Here is a 19,641-nt window from a genome sequence, read left to right on the forward strand (position 1 = left end):
CTTTGATTTGCAGATTTTCTGATTTGCTATTTAATTGGGGACGTAAAATTTTCACTTTTTCTAGCTTTTTAAGTTGTATTCCCAATTCATTTATCTCATCTTTCTCTAGTTCATTCACATAAGCATTTAGAGTTATCAAATTTCCTCTAAGAACTTTGACTGCATCCTCTAAGTTTTTGGTATGATGGCTTCTTACTCTCATTCTCTTTGATGAAGTTATTGATTGTTTCTATGATTTGTTGTTTGACTCCCTTATTCTTTAGGATTAGATTATTTAGTTTCTAATTAATATTTATTCTATCTTTCCATGACCCATATTACACATAATTTTTATTGCATTATGATCTGAAAAGGATGCATTTAATATTTATGCCTTTCTGCATTGGATTGTGAGGTTTTTATGCATTAGTACATGGTCAATTGTTGTGTAAGTGCAATATACTGCTGAGAAAAAGGCATATTCCTTTCTGCCCCCATTTGGTTTTCTCCAGAAGTCTACCATATCTAACTTTTCTAAAATTCTATTCACCTCCTTAACTTCTTTCTTGTTTATTTTGCAGTTAGATTTATCTAGTTCTGAGAGGGGGAGGTTGAGGTCCCCCACTAGCATAATTTTGCTTCCTATTTCTTTCCATAACTCTCTTAACTTCTCTAAGAATTTGGATGCTATACCACTTGGTGCATATATGTTTAGTATTGATATTCATTGTCAATGGTACCTTTTAGCAAGTAGTTTCCTTCCTTATCCCTTTTAATTAGATCTATTTTTGCTTTTGTTTTGTCTGAGATTAGGATTGCTACCCGTGCTTTTTATTTTTACTTCAGCTGAGGCATAATATATTCTGCTGTAGGCTTTACCTTTTATTCTTTGTGTGTCTCTCTGCCTTAAATGTGTTTCTTGTAAACAATATGTTGCAGGATTATGGTTTTTGATCCACTCTGCTATCCACTTCTAGTTTATGGGAGAATTTATTGCATTCATTCAGTTATGATCACTAACTGTGTCTTTCTGTCTATCCTATATTTCCCCTGTTTATACTTTTCTCTCTCCTTTTACCCTTTGCCTCCTCATCAATGTTTTGCTTTTGACCACTGCCTCCCTCAATCTGCCCTCACTTCTATCAGCCCCCTCACTTTTCTTTGCCCTTTCTCTTCCTACTTCCCTTTAGAGTAAGATAGAATTCTATAACCAATTGAATGTGCATACCATTCCCTCTTTGAGCCAAATCTGATGAAAATAAGTTTCAAACAATGCTCACCTCCCCTTCTTTTCCTCTACTATAGTAGGTCTTTGTGCCTCTTCATGTGGTGTAATTTACCCTATTCTGCCTCCCCCTTTCCTCTTCTCCAAGCACAATCCTTTTTTTCATCCATTAATTAATTATTTTTAACATCACATCAAAGTCAATTTATACCCATACCCTCTGTCTATGTATACCTCTTCCAAATGACATAATAAAGATACAGTTCTCAAGAATTACAAGTATTGTGGAGGCAGAGCCAAGATGGCAGCTGGAAAGCAGGGACTTGCATGAGCTTCCCCAGGTCCCTCCAAAAACCTATAAAAATGGCTCTGGACAAATTCTAGAACTGCAGAACTCAAAAAATAGCAGAAGGAAGCATGGGTCCAGCCCAGGACAACCTGGATGGTCGCTGGGTAAGGTCTATCACGCATGGCGCTGGGAATGGAGTGGAGCAGAGCCCAGCATGGGCAGCAACGGGAACAACCAGACTGGAAGCTGGGCAGAACAGGCCCTAGCACCATGAATCAGTGAGTTGTGGCAGTTACCAGACTTCTCAACCCACGAACATCAAAGACAACAGAGAAGTTTAGTAGGAAAAGCTGTGGGGAGTGAAAGGAGTTTGCAGTTCGGCCACCGTGCTGGGGCCAGTGGGGGTGGTGCAGCTACAGAACTACAGCTGCAGTCATTTCTGGCCCCAGGCCCACCTGGTGGGAAGAATTAAGTGGCAGATCAGAGCAGGAGTGCAAAGCTTGCTTAAGATCTGAGTCAGGTACAGGCTGGTGGTTCTTGGGGAAGGAGGAGTGCTGGTGTGGCAGAGCTGGCTGTATAGAAATAGCTCTGAAAACAACAGTGCAGCCTCTCAACCTGGGACAAAGTACTCTCTACTCTACAAGCAGTCATACCTCGATGAAAAACTCAAGGGTCAAGTAGTTAGTTGGGAACATGGCCACTCAGTGAAAATGGATTCAGATTCAGACTCAGACTTTGGAATCTTTCTTTGGTAACAAAGAAGACCAAAACATACAGACAGAAGAAGTCAACAAAGTCAAAGAGCCTACAACAAAAGCCTCCAAGAAAAACATGAACTGGTCTCAGGCCATGGAATAGCTCAAAAAGGATTTGGAAAAGCAAGTTAGAGAAGTAGAGGAAAAATTGGGAAGAGAAATGAGAAGGAAGCAAGAAAACCATGAAAAACTAGTCAATGACTTCCTAAAGGAGACCCAAAAAAATACTGAAAAATATACTGAAGAAAACAACACCTTAAAAAATAGACTAACTCAAATGGCAGAAGAGCTCCAAAAAGCCAATGAGGAGAAAAATGCCTTGAAAGGCAGAATTAGCCAAATGGAAAAGGAGGTCCAAAAGACCACTGAAGAAAATACTACCTTAAAAATTAGATTGGAGCAAGTGGAATCTAGGGACTTTATGAGAAATCAATATGTTATAAAACAGAACCAAAGGAATGAAAGAAATGTAAGACAACGTGAAATATCTCATTGGAAAAACCACTGACCTAGAAAATAGATCCAGGAGAGAGAATTTAAAAATTATTGGACTACCTGAAAGCCATGATCACAAAAAAGCCTAGATATCATCTTTCAAGAAATTATCAAGGAGAACTGCTCTGATATTCTAGAGCCAGAGGGTAAAATAGAAATAGAAAGAATCCACCAATTGCCTCCTGAAAAAGATCCCAAAAAGAAAACTCCTAGGAATATTGTCGCCAAATTCCAGAGCTCCCAGATCAAGGAGAAAATACTGCAAGCAGCCAGAAAGAAACAATTTGAGTATTGCAGAAACACAATCAGAATAACACAAGATCTAGCAGCTTCTACATTAAGGGATCAAAGGGCTTGGAATATGATATTCCAGAGGTCAATGGAGCTAGGATTAAAACTAAGAATCAGCCACCCAGCAAAACTGAGTATCATGCTCCAAGGCAAAATATGGATTTTCAATAAAATAGAGGACTTTCAAGATTCTCAGTGAAAAGACCAGAGATGAATAGAAAATTTGACTTTCAAACACAAGAATCAAGAGAAGCATGAAAAGGTAAACAAGAAAGAGAAATCCTAAGGGACTTACTAAAGTTGAACTGTTTTGTTTACATTTCTACATGGAAAGATGATGTGTATGATTCATGAGACCTCAGTAGTAGGGTAGCTGAAGGGAATATACATACATAAATACATATATACATACATACATATATATATACACACACACACACACATATACATATATATACATATATATATACACATATACATATATATGTATGTATGTATGTGTATATATATCGACAGAGGGCACAGGGTGAGTTGAATATGAAGGGATGATATCCAAAACAATAAAATCAAATTAAGGGATGAGAGAGGAGTATATCTAGAGAGGAAGAAAGGGACAGATAGAATGGGGTAAATCATCTCGCATAAAAGTGGCAAGAAAAAGCCATTCTGTAGGAAGGGAAGAGGGGAAAGGTGAGGGAGAATGAGTGAATCTTGCTCTCATTGGATTTGACCTTAGGAGGGGATAACATACACACTCAGTTGGGTATCTTACCCCACAGGAAAGAAGGAGGAAGAAGATAAAAAAAGGGGGGGGGGTTGATAAAAGGGAGGGCAGATGGGGGAGGACGTAATCTAAAGCAAACACTTTCGAAAAGGGACAGGGTCAAGGGAGAAAATTGAACAAAGGGGGATAGGTTAGGAAGGTGCAAAATATAGTTAGTCTTTTACAACATGAGTATTGTGGAAGTGTTTTACATAATGATATTCATGTGGCCTATGTTGAATTGCTTGCCTTCCTAAGGAGGGTGGGTGGGGAGGGAAGAGGGGAGAGAATTTGGAACTCAAAGTTTTAAAAACAGATGTTTAAAATAAAGTTTTTGCCTGCAACTATGAAATAAGATACACAGGCGATGGGGCATAGAAATTTATCTTGCCCTACAAGAAAGTAAGGGAAAAGGGCATGGCAGAGGAGTGGGGTGACAGAGGGGAAGACTGATTGGGGAATGGGGCAACCAGAATATATGCCATCTTGGAGTGGGGGGGAGGGTAGAAATGGGGAGAAAATTTGTAATTCAAACTCTTTTGAAAATCAATGCTGACAACTAAATATATTAAATAAATTAAATAGGAAAAAGGATTTACAAGAATTATCTTCCCATGTAGGGATGTAAACAGGTTAACCTTCTTGAACATTTTTTTCTCTTTTTTGTTTACCTTTTTATACTTCTCTTGAGTCTTGTGTTTGAAGTTTAAATTTTCTGCTCAGTTCTTTTTCTTCATCAGGAATGATTGAAAGTCCCCTATTCCATTTAATATTCATCCTTTCCCCTGAAAGATTATGCTCAGTTTTTCTGAGTAGTTGATTCTTGGTTGCAATCCAAGCTCCTTTGCCTTCTGGAATATCATATTCTATGCCCTGCAATCTTTTAACGAAGATTATGTAATTTAATGCTGCTAAATCTACTATAATCCTGACTGAAGCTCCATGATAGTTAAATTATTTCAATACCATTTTCAGTATTTTCTCTTTGACCTGGCAATTCTGGAATTTGGCTGCAATATTCCTTGGAGTTTCCATTTTGAGGATCTCTTTCAGGAGGTAATCAGTGGATTCTTTCAATGACGATTTTCCCTCTGATTCTAGGACCTCAGGGCAGTTTTCATTGATAATTTCTTGAAAGATACTGTCCAGGCTCCTTTTTTGATCATGGCATTCAGGTAGTCCAATATTTCTCAAATTATCTCTCTTGAATCTATTTTCTGGTCAGTTGTTTTTCCAATGAGGTATTTCATATCTTCTTTTGTTTTTTCATTCTTTTTGATTTGTTTGACTGATTCTTGATGTCTCATAGAGTCATTAGCTTCTACTTTCCCAATTCTAATTTTTAAGAAATTGTTTTCTTCAGGTAGCTTTTGTATCTCCTTTTCCTTTTGGTTAATTCTATACTTTAAGGAATTGTTTTCTTCAGCAGACTTTTCCCCCATTTGGCCAATTGTATTTTTTAAAGGAATTGTTCTCTTCCCTCAATTTTTGTCCTTCCTTTTACAAGCTGTTGACTCTCTCTTGCATACCTCCCATTCTTTTCCCAATTTTCTCCTACCTCTCTTATTACACTTTTAAAATCTTTCTTGAGCCCTTCCAAAATGGCTTTTTTGGGCTTGAGACCAATTTATATTCCCTTTTGAGGTTTAGGATGTAGATGTATTAACAATTTTTTCCACTTCTGAGTTTGTGTTTTGATATCCGGTGTCATCATAGTAACTTTCTATGGCTTGCTTTTGCTTCTTGCTCATTTTTTTTTTTGCTTATTTTGTGGCTTTTAAAATTTAGCTCTCCTGCACAAGGGTATATCATTAAGGCAAAATTCATGACTTCGAAAAAGACCATGAGTATGCCTGAATGGTTTAGAACTGCAGGATATGAGGAATTCCCTAAGTAGAAGGCAGAGGAATTAAACCATTTATTCAAGCTCCATAGGACCCCAGACCAAAGGACCAATGACCTCAATTTGATATTGTGGCAAAAGCCTTCCTGAACTAATAAGCCCACCTCACAGTAGTAACCAAGAGGTTACAGAAAAATACTATGGCAGCAAGCCAAACCATACTTGTGCTTCCCCCCAATGCTAGGGCCCTCCTGTAAGAAGATCACTCACAGGTCTCAAGCCCCTGCTCAGCACTCTCCGGTCTGTACACTCTGGAAGCTGGCTCTCAGCTGCTATCAGTCCTTAGTCCTCAGTTTCTGCTCCTTCTAATCCTCAGTTTCTCCAGCTTCTTCTGCTCCTCAGCTTCTACTCCTCCAGCTTCTATGGCTCCGGCTTTTGCTGGTTCTGCTTCTATTGCTCCTCTTTCTCCTGCTTCTCCTTTTCCTGCTTCTGCCATGTCTGTGTTTCCAAGCTCTGTTCTCTCTTTTTATACAGTCCTTAGATGTCATCCAATCAACTGGAACATCATATGATCAACCAGAACTTAGGCACATACCATTGGCTCTGGTTTTAGCAACTCTCCTTAGGGCCCTGTGGGCTTCACTCCCACATTGGCTTGGCACCTAGTGACTAGGGGTTTGGGGCCTACTTAGGAGCAAAGATCTAATCAGACCTCCCTTTGGTTGGCCTGGAGCCCCAGATGAAGCCTATTCAATGGGCAGGACAGATCTTTTCATTTACTGATTTCCTTTACATTCGGCCCCAAGATCTTTCATGTTCATTACATAGGCAACTTGTGTCTGAATAGGTGCAAACATTTTTTCAAGTACAGCAGAATCCCCTCAAAATGAACACATAACATTTGAAAAATACTTAACATCTCACCATCAGAGTGGCCACATGGCTCACTTGTCCACCCCTAGATCTTTGTATCCATTACATAGGTCAATGGGAAACTGGCATCAATAACACCATAACGGTGTAGCAATACAAAAGGATAATGCAAAATAAGTACAAAGAACAATATCATCATTTCCCCCACGCAAAACAATGAGGCTCTAAATCTTGAGGTAAGGGGCAAAGGTCTCATCCTCCATAGTTTCTTCTTGCTGAAATTGGACATAGAGATGTCCCTGCCCCAAGAGGTCAAGAGTACTATTAGAGAGGTCAGTTCTTTAGCAAGCTGGCACCCAGGAACTGGATCAACCCCAGGTCCTTAGGCAGTCAGTCATCTGAAAGTGTAGGGTACTTAGAGATAGAACTAGCAACAAGGTTAACCAAAACAAAGAACAAAAAGAGTAGGTAAGTATGGGCTATTATCCTTCAAATAAAATCATCTCCATTTTGATTGAAACTTTAATTATGCACAGATTCAATCTCATAGCCAAACTCAGGTGGGAAATATTCCTTTTCAAAAGGAACACAATGAGGAAAGTAAGCCAGGAGGATCCCACCCTAGATAGAGACTAAGATTGTCCTCCCAGCCTTTCCCCAGATGTACAAGGGAACACAATGGGAAAACTAAGCCAGGAGGATCCCCTACTAGATAAAGACTAGCATTGTCCTCGAGGTTCTTTTACCCCAGGTACAAACTTTCATCTGTTAATCACACAAAATCACATTCCTTCTGAGTGGCTTGTGGCATTTGTCCACATCAGCCATGCTTCTGGAGTCTATGAGTCCATTATCATAGCCCTATGCATGGTAAAATATATGGGTCAGGGGTACAAATTGGATAAACAACTGTTACAGTATTGTCCTTCCCATGGGCTATGACTTCTGCAGCCTTTGGAACATCATCTGGCTTCTGTTTTACCCATAACTTAGCTCTCAATTTTATTCTATCAATAGAGTCAGACCCTTTTGTTCCTCTATTAGTTATTTTGGGAGGAGGGTCGGTTTTCACAATGGGTATTTTTTCACAGGGGATAATGATCACTTGAACTATCCCATCATTTCCACAAAACTGTACAGGTTCTTCACCCAAATTCTGGAGTGTCACAACAATTTCTCTTTGATAATTAGAATCTATCACTCCAGCCAATACATGTATTCCTTGAGCTGCTAATCCTGGTTTAGGTAACATCCATCCAAAATGATTCTTGGGGATTCTCACATATATTCCAGTAGAGGTTTTTCTTATCTCCTTCCTATTCAACCTAAAGATCTCTATACAATGTAAATCATATCCTGCTGACCCAGATATTCCTGGATACGGTGGTGGGACATCTTCTCTCACAGTTCAAAATTCAATATTTTGGATCTCACATGTTTGCTGTTTTCTAATCTGCAGATTTGGGGTCATCATTCTGGCTAGAGGTGTACTTCCTCCTAAGAGCCCATTATTCAAATTATGTAAGGCAATAAACAAATTATCCTTCCAATGTTGATATGAATTATTAGATCTTAATTTTCTCAGCTGTTCTTTCAACAATACATTCATTCTTTCAATTAACCCAGATGCTCGTGAGTAATATGGAATATGATATACCCATTCTATATTATTCAATTCACAATATCTCTTCATTTCCTTACTGCTGAAATGTGATCCATTGTCACTTTGAATCTGCATTGGGGTTCCATAGTATAGATTTACAATATCTAGGATTTTACAGGTGTTTTTCTGAGTTGCATCCTTATAAGGACAAGCCACTAGTACACCTGAATAGGTGTCAACACATGTACATATATATTTACCTCCTTTATCTTGGGCTAGTGGTCCAATATGATCTATCTGCCAAATTTTGGCTGGAACTTTTCCCCTTGCTATTTCTCCAGTTACTATCCTAGGAACAGTTAATTCTTTTTCTAATTGGCATATACAACACTTCTCTGTTATTTGTTTTAACAATGCATGAGAGATACTAATACCTCAATCCTGTGCCCATCAATAGCTGGCCTGGACCCCTAAATGGCCGGCAGTCTGGTGGATCCATTTCGCTAATGCTGGGTCATCAGTTGGGGTCAGAGTAGGGACAATATGTTCAGTAGCAATCATTGCTAGGTGATCCATGTGTGCATTGTGCTCACATTCTGGTGTGGTCAGTGTCACATGAGCATCAATGTGACAAGCTGACAAATTTGTAACTAGAGACATATCCCATATATCCTCCCATAACTCTTTACCCCAAACTTGTTTGCCATGAATCTCCCAATTCTAATTCTTCCACATAGGCATCCACATAGCTAACCCATTAGCTACTGCCCATGAGTCAGTAAATCTGTGACACTGTCCTCCCTTCTCTGTTTTGATGGCTTGATGTATTGCTATCAGTTCAGCATATTGGCTACTTCCACCTATCCTAGAACTTTCCAAAGTTTGCCTAGTACAGGGCTTATAGGCTACTGCTTTTCAGTGTCTCTTGTGTCCCAAATATTTTGCTATCCCATCAGTAAATGAAGCATGTTTCTTCTGTTCCTCAGTTAGTCCATCATATCCATCATTCCATTTCACTAAGATGGTACCAACTGTTGCTTAGGTTCAGGGGTTTTTCATTTTTCTCAGTGTCAATGTTTGCCACAGATTCATGTAGAGTAGAAAGTCCACTTTTGTCTGCTCTCGACCTATTCGGAATATACCACTTCCATTTGATTATGCTCGCCTCTTGCACATGTGCAATTATGTGGGAAGCTGGAGTACTCATTACCTCTGGAGCCCCAGATGAAGCCTATTCAATGGGCAGGACAGATCTTTTCATTTACTGATTTCCTTTACATTCGGCCCCAAGATCTTTCATGTTCATTACATAGGCAACAATTGGAATTCCAGGCCTTAATACCACTTCATGGCATAGAGTCAGTTGCTCAGTTTCTACCAAAGCCCAATATGCAGCTAACAGCTGCTTCTCAAAAGGTGTATATTTCATTCCGGATGAAAGTAGTTTCCTTGACCAAAATCCTAAAGGTACACTTTGGCTTTGTTGTTTTTGCCATAAACTCCCTTTTGCATAGTCATCTTGCACAGTTACTTGTAATTCCACTGGCCCATTTTACATAGGACACAAATCTAGGGCTAATTGTATAGCAGCCTTTGCTTCCTCAAAAGCTCTACTTTGTTCAAGTCTCTAATCAAATTTGTATTTCTTCCTGGTGACTTTCATAATAGCAATTAGATTTGAAGATCTTTCCCACCCATTAATAGGTCATGTGACTTGCTTATGTCACAGGAAGCCTACGACACATGGTGGGAGGAACTTCCTGACAGGAAAATGAAGTTGCATCACAGAAATGCTGAGAGAGAGAGAGAGAGAGAGAGATTGAGAGATTGAGAGAGAGGGAAAGAGAAAGATGTTATGGCTGCTGGTGGCTGCTATTGGCTGCCGTCATGATTGTTGGAACTGAACAGGCTGACTTAGCTGTATTATTTTGAGTTTGTTTTGGGGAAGACAGAGAGGTTTGGGGTTGGCAAGTTTCCAGGCTGTGATATGGTGTTTTAAGTTCCTTTCTGTTATAGTAAAGTGGGCTGACTGGCTGTGGGAGCTGAACATTTGGTTATGGGATTTGATTTTCCTGTGTCTGAATAAATTTTATACTTTTTACCTTTTTTTCTTACTTTGTGATACAGAACTACATAGGCATATTCATGATTATCTTTGATGTTGTGTTTATTGCCTTACTGTTTCAACTTTATACAAAGGTTTCAGAATCTGTCCCAAGTGTGGGATGTGGTGTCTCCAATAGCCAAATAGCCCTATGAACTTTTGGGCCTCTTTCTTATTAGTAGGGGTTGGAAAATACTGGATTTTTTGTTGAGCTTGTGAGAGAATTTCTTGCAGTCCTTTATTCCACTCTATCCCACCAAATTTTACATTTTGAGCTGGCCCTTGCTAGGCAAGAAATGAGGCAAAAGACAGCTTCTTTTTGCTACTTAAAAATTCAATCTAGGAGGGGAAGATCCTCAATGTTAATGTAGAACAGAAGCAATTACTATTTACACTCATGCTGAACTATCATACCCAAACAGTGACCAACAGAGGCTTGGGCTGGGACTTATTATTGGGCATCCAGTGACAGCCAGAGTGCTTTGGATTTAAGGCATACTCAAGTAGCTCCATTTGAATTCCAGTGGGCCTTATCAAAACCTGTTTGTTTGTTTGTTTTTTTTTCTGGAGCTCTGTTTCAAGAAATCTAATTTCCTTTGGGCAGAATACTCCCATGTAAGTACTTCATTCTCCATGTGGACAGAGGAAGAAGGAAAAAAAGAAGGGAGGAAGGGAGGGAGGGATGGATGTAAGAAGGAACAAAGGAGGAAAAAAGCAGCATTGACCATCTGGAACTGGCCAGTTGGGTTCCCAGTGGGGCAGCTACTACCATATACATATACCACATATTTGTCCTTCATTCTTGAAGAAGACCAATGACATCAGAAAGGTGATGTCTTGACTTGCAAGTTAATTGGACTTAAGCAAGGCAGGGCTGTGCAAAGTCACCAGCCTCACTCTCTCCTCCCAAGCCATCTGGGTCTAGTGGCAAGACATAGATAAGGATGTTTCTAGTAGGGCTTGCCAATCTTCTCTTCTGAGGCTCCATGTCACATCTGGGTAACTTTTTGAATTAGTGTCCCTACCTTGACACTGCTCCCCTGTGTGTGTGGTTTCTACCCATTCGGAATGTAAACTTCCTGAGGGCAGGGAGTGTTAGTGCTCAAATTCTTTTTTATCTATTGTCAACAAGGGGTCACCTTACAGGAACAGAAGGCTTATCACAGGTCACCAGCCCTTCTTTACCACCTTGATCTCTGGGGAGACATAGAGGATTTAGATTCATACCTTAATTTAATTCCTACATAGTGTGTAGGAAGTAGTTACCATGTAGTAGTTATCCCTTACACATAGTGACCTTTCCCATCAATATATCAACTTTCCCCCTTGATATACCTTGGGGCCAGATTGGCATAAGAAATTAAATGGGAAATTTGGGGGAATTTTGCAGAAGCTGCAGACAAGACATGAAGACCAACAGATGACACAGAAAAAATTTGGAAACTCAGAAATGCATGAAATATGTGTATAATATAGCATAATATCACTATGTTGTATCTTTTGATACCATAAATATGCACAATTTCTTTTTTAAAGTTAAAATAAATAAAAAGTTAAAGTTTGCAAAAAGAACACAAAAATCTGTCCAAGTTCTTGTTCACTGTTTCCAGGACATTATGTACCTATTTTATCCTGTGCTGTCCCCCTTTCTTTGTGCCTTCAATCTTTCCCAACAGTCCATCTTCTTATTATGTGGCCAAAGTACTCAGCTTCAGTTTCAATATTCGATCTTCCAGCGAACAGACTGAATTAATTTCTTTTATTGATTTTATTAATTTCTTTTATTGATTATAAGATTTGACCTCTGTGCTATTCAAGGGATTCTCAAAAGTCTTCTCCAGCACAACAATTCGAAAGCATCAGTTCTGTGGCACTTAGCTTTCCCTACAGTCCAACTCTCAAAGTCATATGTTGCCACTGGAAATATCATAGCTTTAACTATATGAACCTTTGTCAGCAAGGGGATGTCTCTGCTTTTTAGTCTGTTGTCCAGATTTGCCAGTTTTATTTCAAGGAGCAAGCAACTCTTGATTTCATGACTGAAGTTCCTGTTTGCAGAGTGTAAAATCTGATGGGGCCTCCATTTCTTTTCCCTCTACTTAGAGCTGGAAGAGACCCTTCATTTTATGGTTCATGAAAACAAGCTCTTAGAAAATGAAGAGGTTTAGTCGAAGTCCCACACCTCTTGATGAAGAAAGAGATAGACTACTAAGATATCTGCCTGTTGTACCACAAAAAAATACTGATGAAATATCTAGAAAGTAACCCAGTTCTCCATACTCCCAAGTCTTATGGAAATACTATTGCACCAGCCTTACCTTACAGCTAGTGGTGCTATTTCTAGACATGCAGACCAAGGAATCACTTCTTATATTTCCTCTGCAAAGTTAGCCTTTTCTCTCTCCTGAACACCTTCAGGCACCCCATTTCCTTCTCATCCTTGTCTCTCCTCAGGTTTTCAATTCTGTGTGCACTGAGCTCTGTAGTTCTGGATTCAAGAAAATTGTTCGGGAGGGAGAGCCTATCTGCTGCTTTGATTGTGCCCAGTGCTCAGAGGGAGAAATTTCCAGTAAAAAGGGTAAGTGTCTGCTGATAACTCCTTTTCCCTGACTGCAAAGACCTCCTATTTCTAAACTTCAGAGATTTCCCCTTCCTAGACCCAGCAAAACACCAAGGGCCTATGTCGAGCCATTGTGATCTTTTTCAATTCCTGGACTCCTTCCCACATGAAGCATCTATCACATACTGGTACAAGGTGAAACTAGAGAAGATACCAGAAACAGTGACAAACATGCTCAGAGCACAGTGAGTAATAACAGTAGATGCTGAAAAACAGTTCTCATTTGATCCAGGACATCATACTCTGCCTGACCCATGTGTCTGTGATCTTCATCTTCTTTGGAAACTTCAGATACAGATGCTTGGGGTCTGGAAGTGCAAATCCACATCATTGGTTGAGTGTTCAGGGATAGAGAAGAGATAGGTCATAGACAACAATGTTTCTTCTTGAGAGAATGCTGCACAAGAAAGTGTAGATTCATGTGTAATTGAAGAAGACGCTGTTAACTGAAATGCTTTTTAGTCTGTTAGCAACATTGAGGTTACTGTTGAGATGAGAGGGAATAAATCAAATGTAAGTTTGACATTGGGGAGTGAGTTGGAGTCATTTTGGGTGAGAAATTCTGATTTAAGGGAAGGTAAACTCAAGAGTAAGAAGAGAACTTTGGTAACTGTTGAAAGCAGACAGTATGGATTGAGAGTGAGTGAAGAATGAGGGCAGAAAAGAAAGGGGTCCTGAGGTAGGTGTTCCTTATGAGTATGTGGCTTCTGCTGTTGGAGAACAATAAACCCAGGGCACTCTTAGTTTGGGGGGGTAAGAGTGTTGTTGGGAAATTCTTTTGAACAAGAGGAACAGGACCTCCTGGTAAAAGCATCTGATGACTTGGTCAAGGATAGGAGACCAAACTGAAAGCAAAGAGATTTATTAGTGTGCTAATGAAAGACACTCTTGCTGAATAGCAGGTTCAATTTTTAGGGTACAGATTGTGTTTTTATAACATTTCAGATTCACTTAGAGTATATAACCAGTTAGCAGCATTCTGTCACTACTTAGACTAGATAAGAACTTCACAGAAGAGAGAGGAGTAGAGAAAATGGGAACCATTTAAGTGAGAAAGAGAAGTATTTGGAGTGTAATAACAGCATATATTTTCAGAATAAGAAAATATTCCCTATTCAAGGGCAAGATATGAGGAAAAATGACCAAATACATTTGCATTTTGAAAACAGTCCTTTAAGCAAAGGTTCCAAGTCTCTTATCCAAGAATAGGAGATAGTTGTTATAATGGTGGATGAGTTCATATCTTAATGTGTCCTTGCATTGTTTGTTATATTTTTATTTCTTCTTCACTAGAAGTTGGAGACTTTCTATTACTATGCCACCAGGTGGTTGGGAGTTTAGTCCATCAAGATGTTGAAAAATAATTGTAGTTCCTATTTTTTGCTCACAAAGTCAGTGGAAAAGAATGCATATTATTTTCTTTTAAAAATATTTTATTAATGAATTTTGTTTTGCTGACAGTATATAACTTTCCAATAACCCTCCCTCACAGTACTCTCTCTGGAAAAAATATTTTAAAATGTTAGTCCCTGCCTTTAAGGAGCTTACAATCTAATGGGCAAAGACAAGAGAAAACAAAGCTGATAAAAGGTGTGGGGTAAGGTACCTTGTTTTGGGCAAATGATTTTGCTGTCACTCAGTCTAACCCCAGCTCATTTGCTCTTCAAAATATAATGTTCCAAGACCTATATTCCTTTAGTGTTGTTAAACCTGAAAATTTGGTTGAAGGAAACAACAGAGCTAGGTGATAGAAAAATCCATGTTGTTTATTATTTTCCCTTAAAGCATAGCTAAGCTAGCTTACTTGTACGTACAAGGAGTCAGAGCATAGGCACTGGCTGCTGAACAAAGGAATGAGAAAATTTATATACATTATTTTAGCAGAGCTAGCAAGCCTGTATGACCTCATTTTTATGACCCCCATGTATGTTTAACCATGATACAACAAGAGGATTTTCCTTAATGGAATAGAGTTGTAAAGGATGTTGACAAAAGTCAGTTGAAACTACAGCCCAGCGTCTCTGTGTCTCATTACATTCCATAACATAGTATATACCTGTAGAATACTAAGCAAGGTAATCTCTCTTGGGATTAGGGTAATGTCCTTAATGATCTGGCCTTGTTGACAGAGGTAAGGGTATTGCCTGAGCAAACTTTTAGAGAGAACAAAGAAGCCCAGGTCCTGGATCTTCATCCAGTTACTTATTAATACAGGCTCTGGGTCTACTTGAAATTAAAAATGATATGAAATAGTATAATAATTTCCACAGTGTATATGGCGGCTGGTAAGCAGGAACTGGAGTGAGCTCTGTACCCGAGTCCCTCCAAAAACCTATAAAAAATGGCTCTGAACCAATTCTAGAATGGCAGAACCCACAAAACAGCAGAGGGAAGCAGGGCTCCAGCCCAGGACAGCCTAGATGGTCTCTGGGTGAGGTCTATCCCACATGGAGCTGGGAGCTGGGAATGGAGTGGAGCAGAGCCCAGCCTGAGCGGCGTGGACCATCCGGACCAGAAGCCGGGCGGAGGGGGCCCTAGCGCCCTGATTCAGTGAGCTGCGGCAGTTACCCTCGATCCACAAACACCAAAGACTGCAGAGAAGGTTAGTGGGAAAAGCTGCGGGAGTGGAAGGAGTTCGCGGTTCGGCTTCCAGCCCCGGGGGCAGCGGAGGTGGGGCAGCTACAGCTGTTGTTACTTCCGGCTCCAGGCCCACCTGGTAGGAGGAATTAAGTGGCGGATCAGAGCAGGAGTGCAACAGCCTGCTGAAGATCTAAGCCCAGTCTGGACTGGGGGTTCTTGGGGAAGGAGTAGTGCGGGTGTGACAGAGCTGGCACCTCCCCCCCCAAATGTGGAACATAGAACTCGTTAGTCTACAAGCAGTCATACCCCACTGAAAAACTCAAGGGTCAAGTGAGTTGGTTGGGAATATGGCCAGGCAGTGAAAACGCACCCAGATTCAGTCTCAGACTTTGGATTCTTTCTTTGGTGACAAAGAAGACCAAAACATACAGCCTAAAGAAGACAACAAAGTCATAGAGCCTACAACAAAAGCCTCCAAGAAAAACATGAACTGGCCCCAGGCCATAGAAGAACTCAAAAAGGATTTGGAAAAGCAAGTTAGAGAAGTAGAGGAAAAATTGGGAAGAGAAATGAGAAGGATGTGAGAAAACCATGAAAAACAAGTCAATGACTTGCTAAAGGAGACCCAAAAAAATACTGAAAAATACACTGAAGAAAACAACACCTTAAAAAACAGACTAACTCAAATGGCAAAAGAGCTCCAAAAAGCCAATGAGGAGAAGAACGCCTTGAAAGGCAGAATTAGCCAAATGGAAAACGAGGTCCAAAAGACCACTGAAGAAAATACTACTTTAAAAATTAGATTAGAGCAAGTGGAAGCTAGTGACTTTATGAGAAATCAGGATATTATAAAACAGAACCAAAGGAATGAAAAAATGGAAGACAATGTGAAATATCTCCTTGGAAAAACCATTGACCTGGAAAATAGATCCAGGAGAGATAATTTAAAAATTATTGGACTACCTGAAAGCCATGATCAAAAAAAGGGCCTAGTTACCATCTTTCAAGAAATTATCAAGGAGAACTGCCCTGATATTCTAGAACCACAGGGCAAAATAGAAATTGAAAGAATCCACCGATTGCCTCCTCAAATAGATCCCAAAAAGAAATCTCCTAGGAATATTGTCGCCAAATTCCAGAGCTCCCAGATCAAGGAGAAAATACTGCAAGCAGCCAGAAAGAAACAATTTGAGTATTGTGGAAACCCAATCAGAATAACCCAAGATCTAGCAGCTTCTACATTAAGAAATCGAAGGGCTTGGAATGCGATATTCCGGAGGTCAATGGAGCTAGGATTAAAACCTAGAATCACCTACCCAGCAAAACTGAGTATCATGTTCGAAGGCAAAATATGGATTTTCAATAAAATAGAGGACTTTCAAGCTTTCTCAGTGAAAAGACCAGAACTGAATAGAAAATTTGACTTTCAAACACAAGAATCAAGAGAAGCATGAAAAGGTAATCAAGAAACGGAAATTGCAAGGGACTTACTAAAGTTGATCTGTTTTGTTTACATTCCTACATGGAAAGATGATGTGTATGATTCATGAGACCTCAGTATTAGGGTAGTTGAAGGGAATATGCATATATATATATATATATATATATATATATATATATATATATGTTTGTGTATATATATATATATATATATATATGTTTGTGTATATATATAAGTGAATGTGTATGTATGTATATATCTATGTGTATGTATGTGTTTTTATATATATATATATATATATATATATACACATATATATATATGTAAAAGAGAGAGAGCAGACACAGGGTGAGTTGAAGATGAAGGGAAGATATCTAAAAGAAATAAAATGAAATTAAGGGATGAGAGAGCTACATACTGAGAGAGGGAGATAGGGAGAGATAGAATGGGGTGGATTATCTCGCATAAAGGTGGCAAGAGGAAGCAGTTCTGTGGGAGGAGGGGAGAGGGCAGGTGAGGGGGTAATGAGTGAACCTTGCTCTCATCAGATTTGGCCTGAGGGGGAATACCATACATACTCAGTTGAGTATCTTACCCCACAGGAAAGAAGAGGGAGGAAGATAAAAAAATAAAAAAAAAATAAAAGGGGGGGGATGATGGAGGGGAGGGCAGATGGGGGTGGAGGTAATCAAAACAAACACTTTGGAAAGGGGACAGGGTCAAGGGAGAAAATTCAATAAGGCGGGATGGGTTGGGAAGGAGCAAAATGTAGTTAGCCTTTCACAACATGAGTATTGTGGAAGGGTTATACATAATGATACACATGTGGCCTAGGTTGAATTGCTTGACTTCTTATGGAGGGTGGGTGGGAAGGGAAGAGGGGAGAGAATTTGGAACTCAAAGTTTTAAAATCAGATGTTCAAAAACAAAAAAAGTTTTTGCATGCAACTAAAAAATAAGATACACAGGCAATGGGGTGAAGAAATTTATCTTGCCCTACAAGAAAGGAAGGGAAAAGGGGATGAGAGGGGAGGGGGGGTGATAGAGGGGAGGGCTGACTGGGGAATAGGGCAACCAGAATATAAGCCATCTTGGAGTGGGGGGGGGAGGGTAGAAATGGGGAGAAAATTTGTAATTCAAACTGTTGTGAAAATCAATGCTGAAAACCAAATATGTTAAATAAATAAATTTAAATTAAAAAAAAATAATTTCCACAGTGTAGAAGTTGCTAGGTCTTGTGAAATCCTGGTTGTTTTTCCATAGTATTTAATTTTTTTCTTATTGCTTGCAATATTTTCTTTTTAACATGGGAATTTTGAAACTTGGCTATGACATTCCTGTGAATTTTCCTCCTAGTTTCTCTTTCAGGTGGTGATTGTTGAATTCTTTTTGTTTCTACTATATCTTCTTGTAGAACTTCAAAGTAGTTTTCCTTAATAGTTTCTTATAATATTGTATCCAGATTCTTTTTTTTTAGTATCATAACTATCATATATACTGATGTTGTACCAGAAGCGAGTGAGACACACCACAGAGTATAAGTTTTAAGTGGAGAATTTATTAGCCGGCGGCCATTGGGGTACTGCAACCACAAATCAATGGTCCTGTGTTGGGGTGACAGCTTGGCTTATATAGGATATGTGGGGGTACAGGGTGGGGGAACAGGAACAAAGGTCCTGGCTGATCAAAAGATTCAGTCAGGTTATTGTACTAGTGGGATAATCTCATTTACTTTCCTTGGTGGAGTCATGGAGCCCCCAGGGATGGTGGGATGGTCCTATCTATTGACATTCCTTGGTGGAGTCACAGAGTCCCAGGAATATCTCCTAGAAAGGGTCTGCCAGATTATCTCTCAGTTGGATGGTCCTATCTATTGACATTCCTTTGAGGAGCCACGGAGTCCCAGGAGGTTTGCTAAATGTCAAAGATATCTGAGTCCATTCTTTCTGTTTTCCAGAGCAGGTGTTTTTCTAATGAGATGTTTCAGATTCTCTTCTATTTTGTCCAGTTTTATTATAACTTGTTGTCATAACATCATTCAGTGCCACTTGCCCAATTCTAGTTTTCAAGGAGTTATTTTCTTCCTTAAGATTTTGTATCTCCTTTTCTAATTCGTTAACTTTCTTTTCATAATTTTCTTGAATTGCTTTTACTTTTTCTAATTTTTCCTTATTCTCTCTTCTTTGATTTTTGAATTCCTTCATAAGTTCTTACAAGATTTCTTTTTGAGCTTGTGACCATTTGACATTACTCTTTAAGGTAGGAGTAGCTTTTTTTTAACCTATCTTCCTTTGAGTATGAACCCAGATCTTCTTTTATACCAAAGTAGCTATCAATGGTCAAGTTTTTTTCTTTTGCTCAATCATTTTTATTTTTAATTTGTCTTATTTTATTTTTAGCAGCTTAGTAATATTATAGTCAAGTTTTAATGCCAAGTTGTAGGTAATGTTGCCCTAGGCCACAAGACCTGGTTACTGTCTGAATTCTGTCCAGGGGCTCAACCTCAGGGACTCTTTTCTTCCTCCCCTAAACCTCAGCCATGCTCTCCCCAAAACATCCTTGCTCCCTGGGGTACTGCCCTCATGGAGCTTGTGCTTGCTCCTCTTCCTCAATGACAGCCATAGCCCAGGACTGCTAGTCCTGACATCCAGAAATAGCCGGGGGTCCTTTAATTTTGCCCCTTTCAGCATCTGCTATTCTTTATATGAAAGTTTGTGAGATAAAAGTTCACGAGATAAAAGCTCCTGAAGTGAAATTTCTTGAGGCTTTGTCTGTTTCCC

The 19,641-nt window shown here is 39.4% G+C and overlaps 1 protein-coding gene across 1 annotated transcript in view; it reads left to right on the plus strand.

Annotated features, from left to right (window-relative positions):
- The window catches only part of LOC118835392 (vomeronasal type-2 receptor 26-like), a 60,388-nt gene that overhangs the window by 32,350 nt on the left and 8,397 nt on the right, over positions 1 to 19,641 (plus strand). Inside the window, exon 5 of the mRNA XM_036742580.1 lies at positions 12,675 to 12,798. Coding sequence (XP_036598475.1) covers positions 12,675 to 12,798 — 124 coding nt within the window. The remainder of the gene's footprint in view (positions 1 to 12,674; positions 12,799 to 19,641) is intronic.

This window comes from Trichosurus vulpecula, chromosome 2, assembly GCF_011100635.1.
Source record: "Trichosurus vulpecula isolate mTriVul1 chromosome 2, mTriVul1.pri, whole genome shotgun sequence".
Taxonomy (NCBI): Eukaryota; Metazoa; Chordata; class Mammalia; order Diprotodontia; family Phalangeridae; genus Trichosurus; species Trichosurus vulpecula.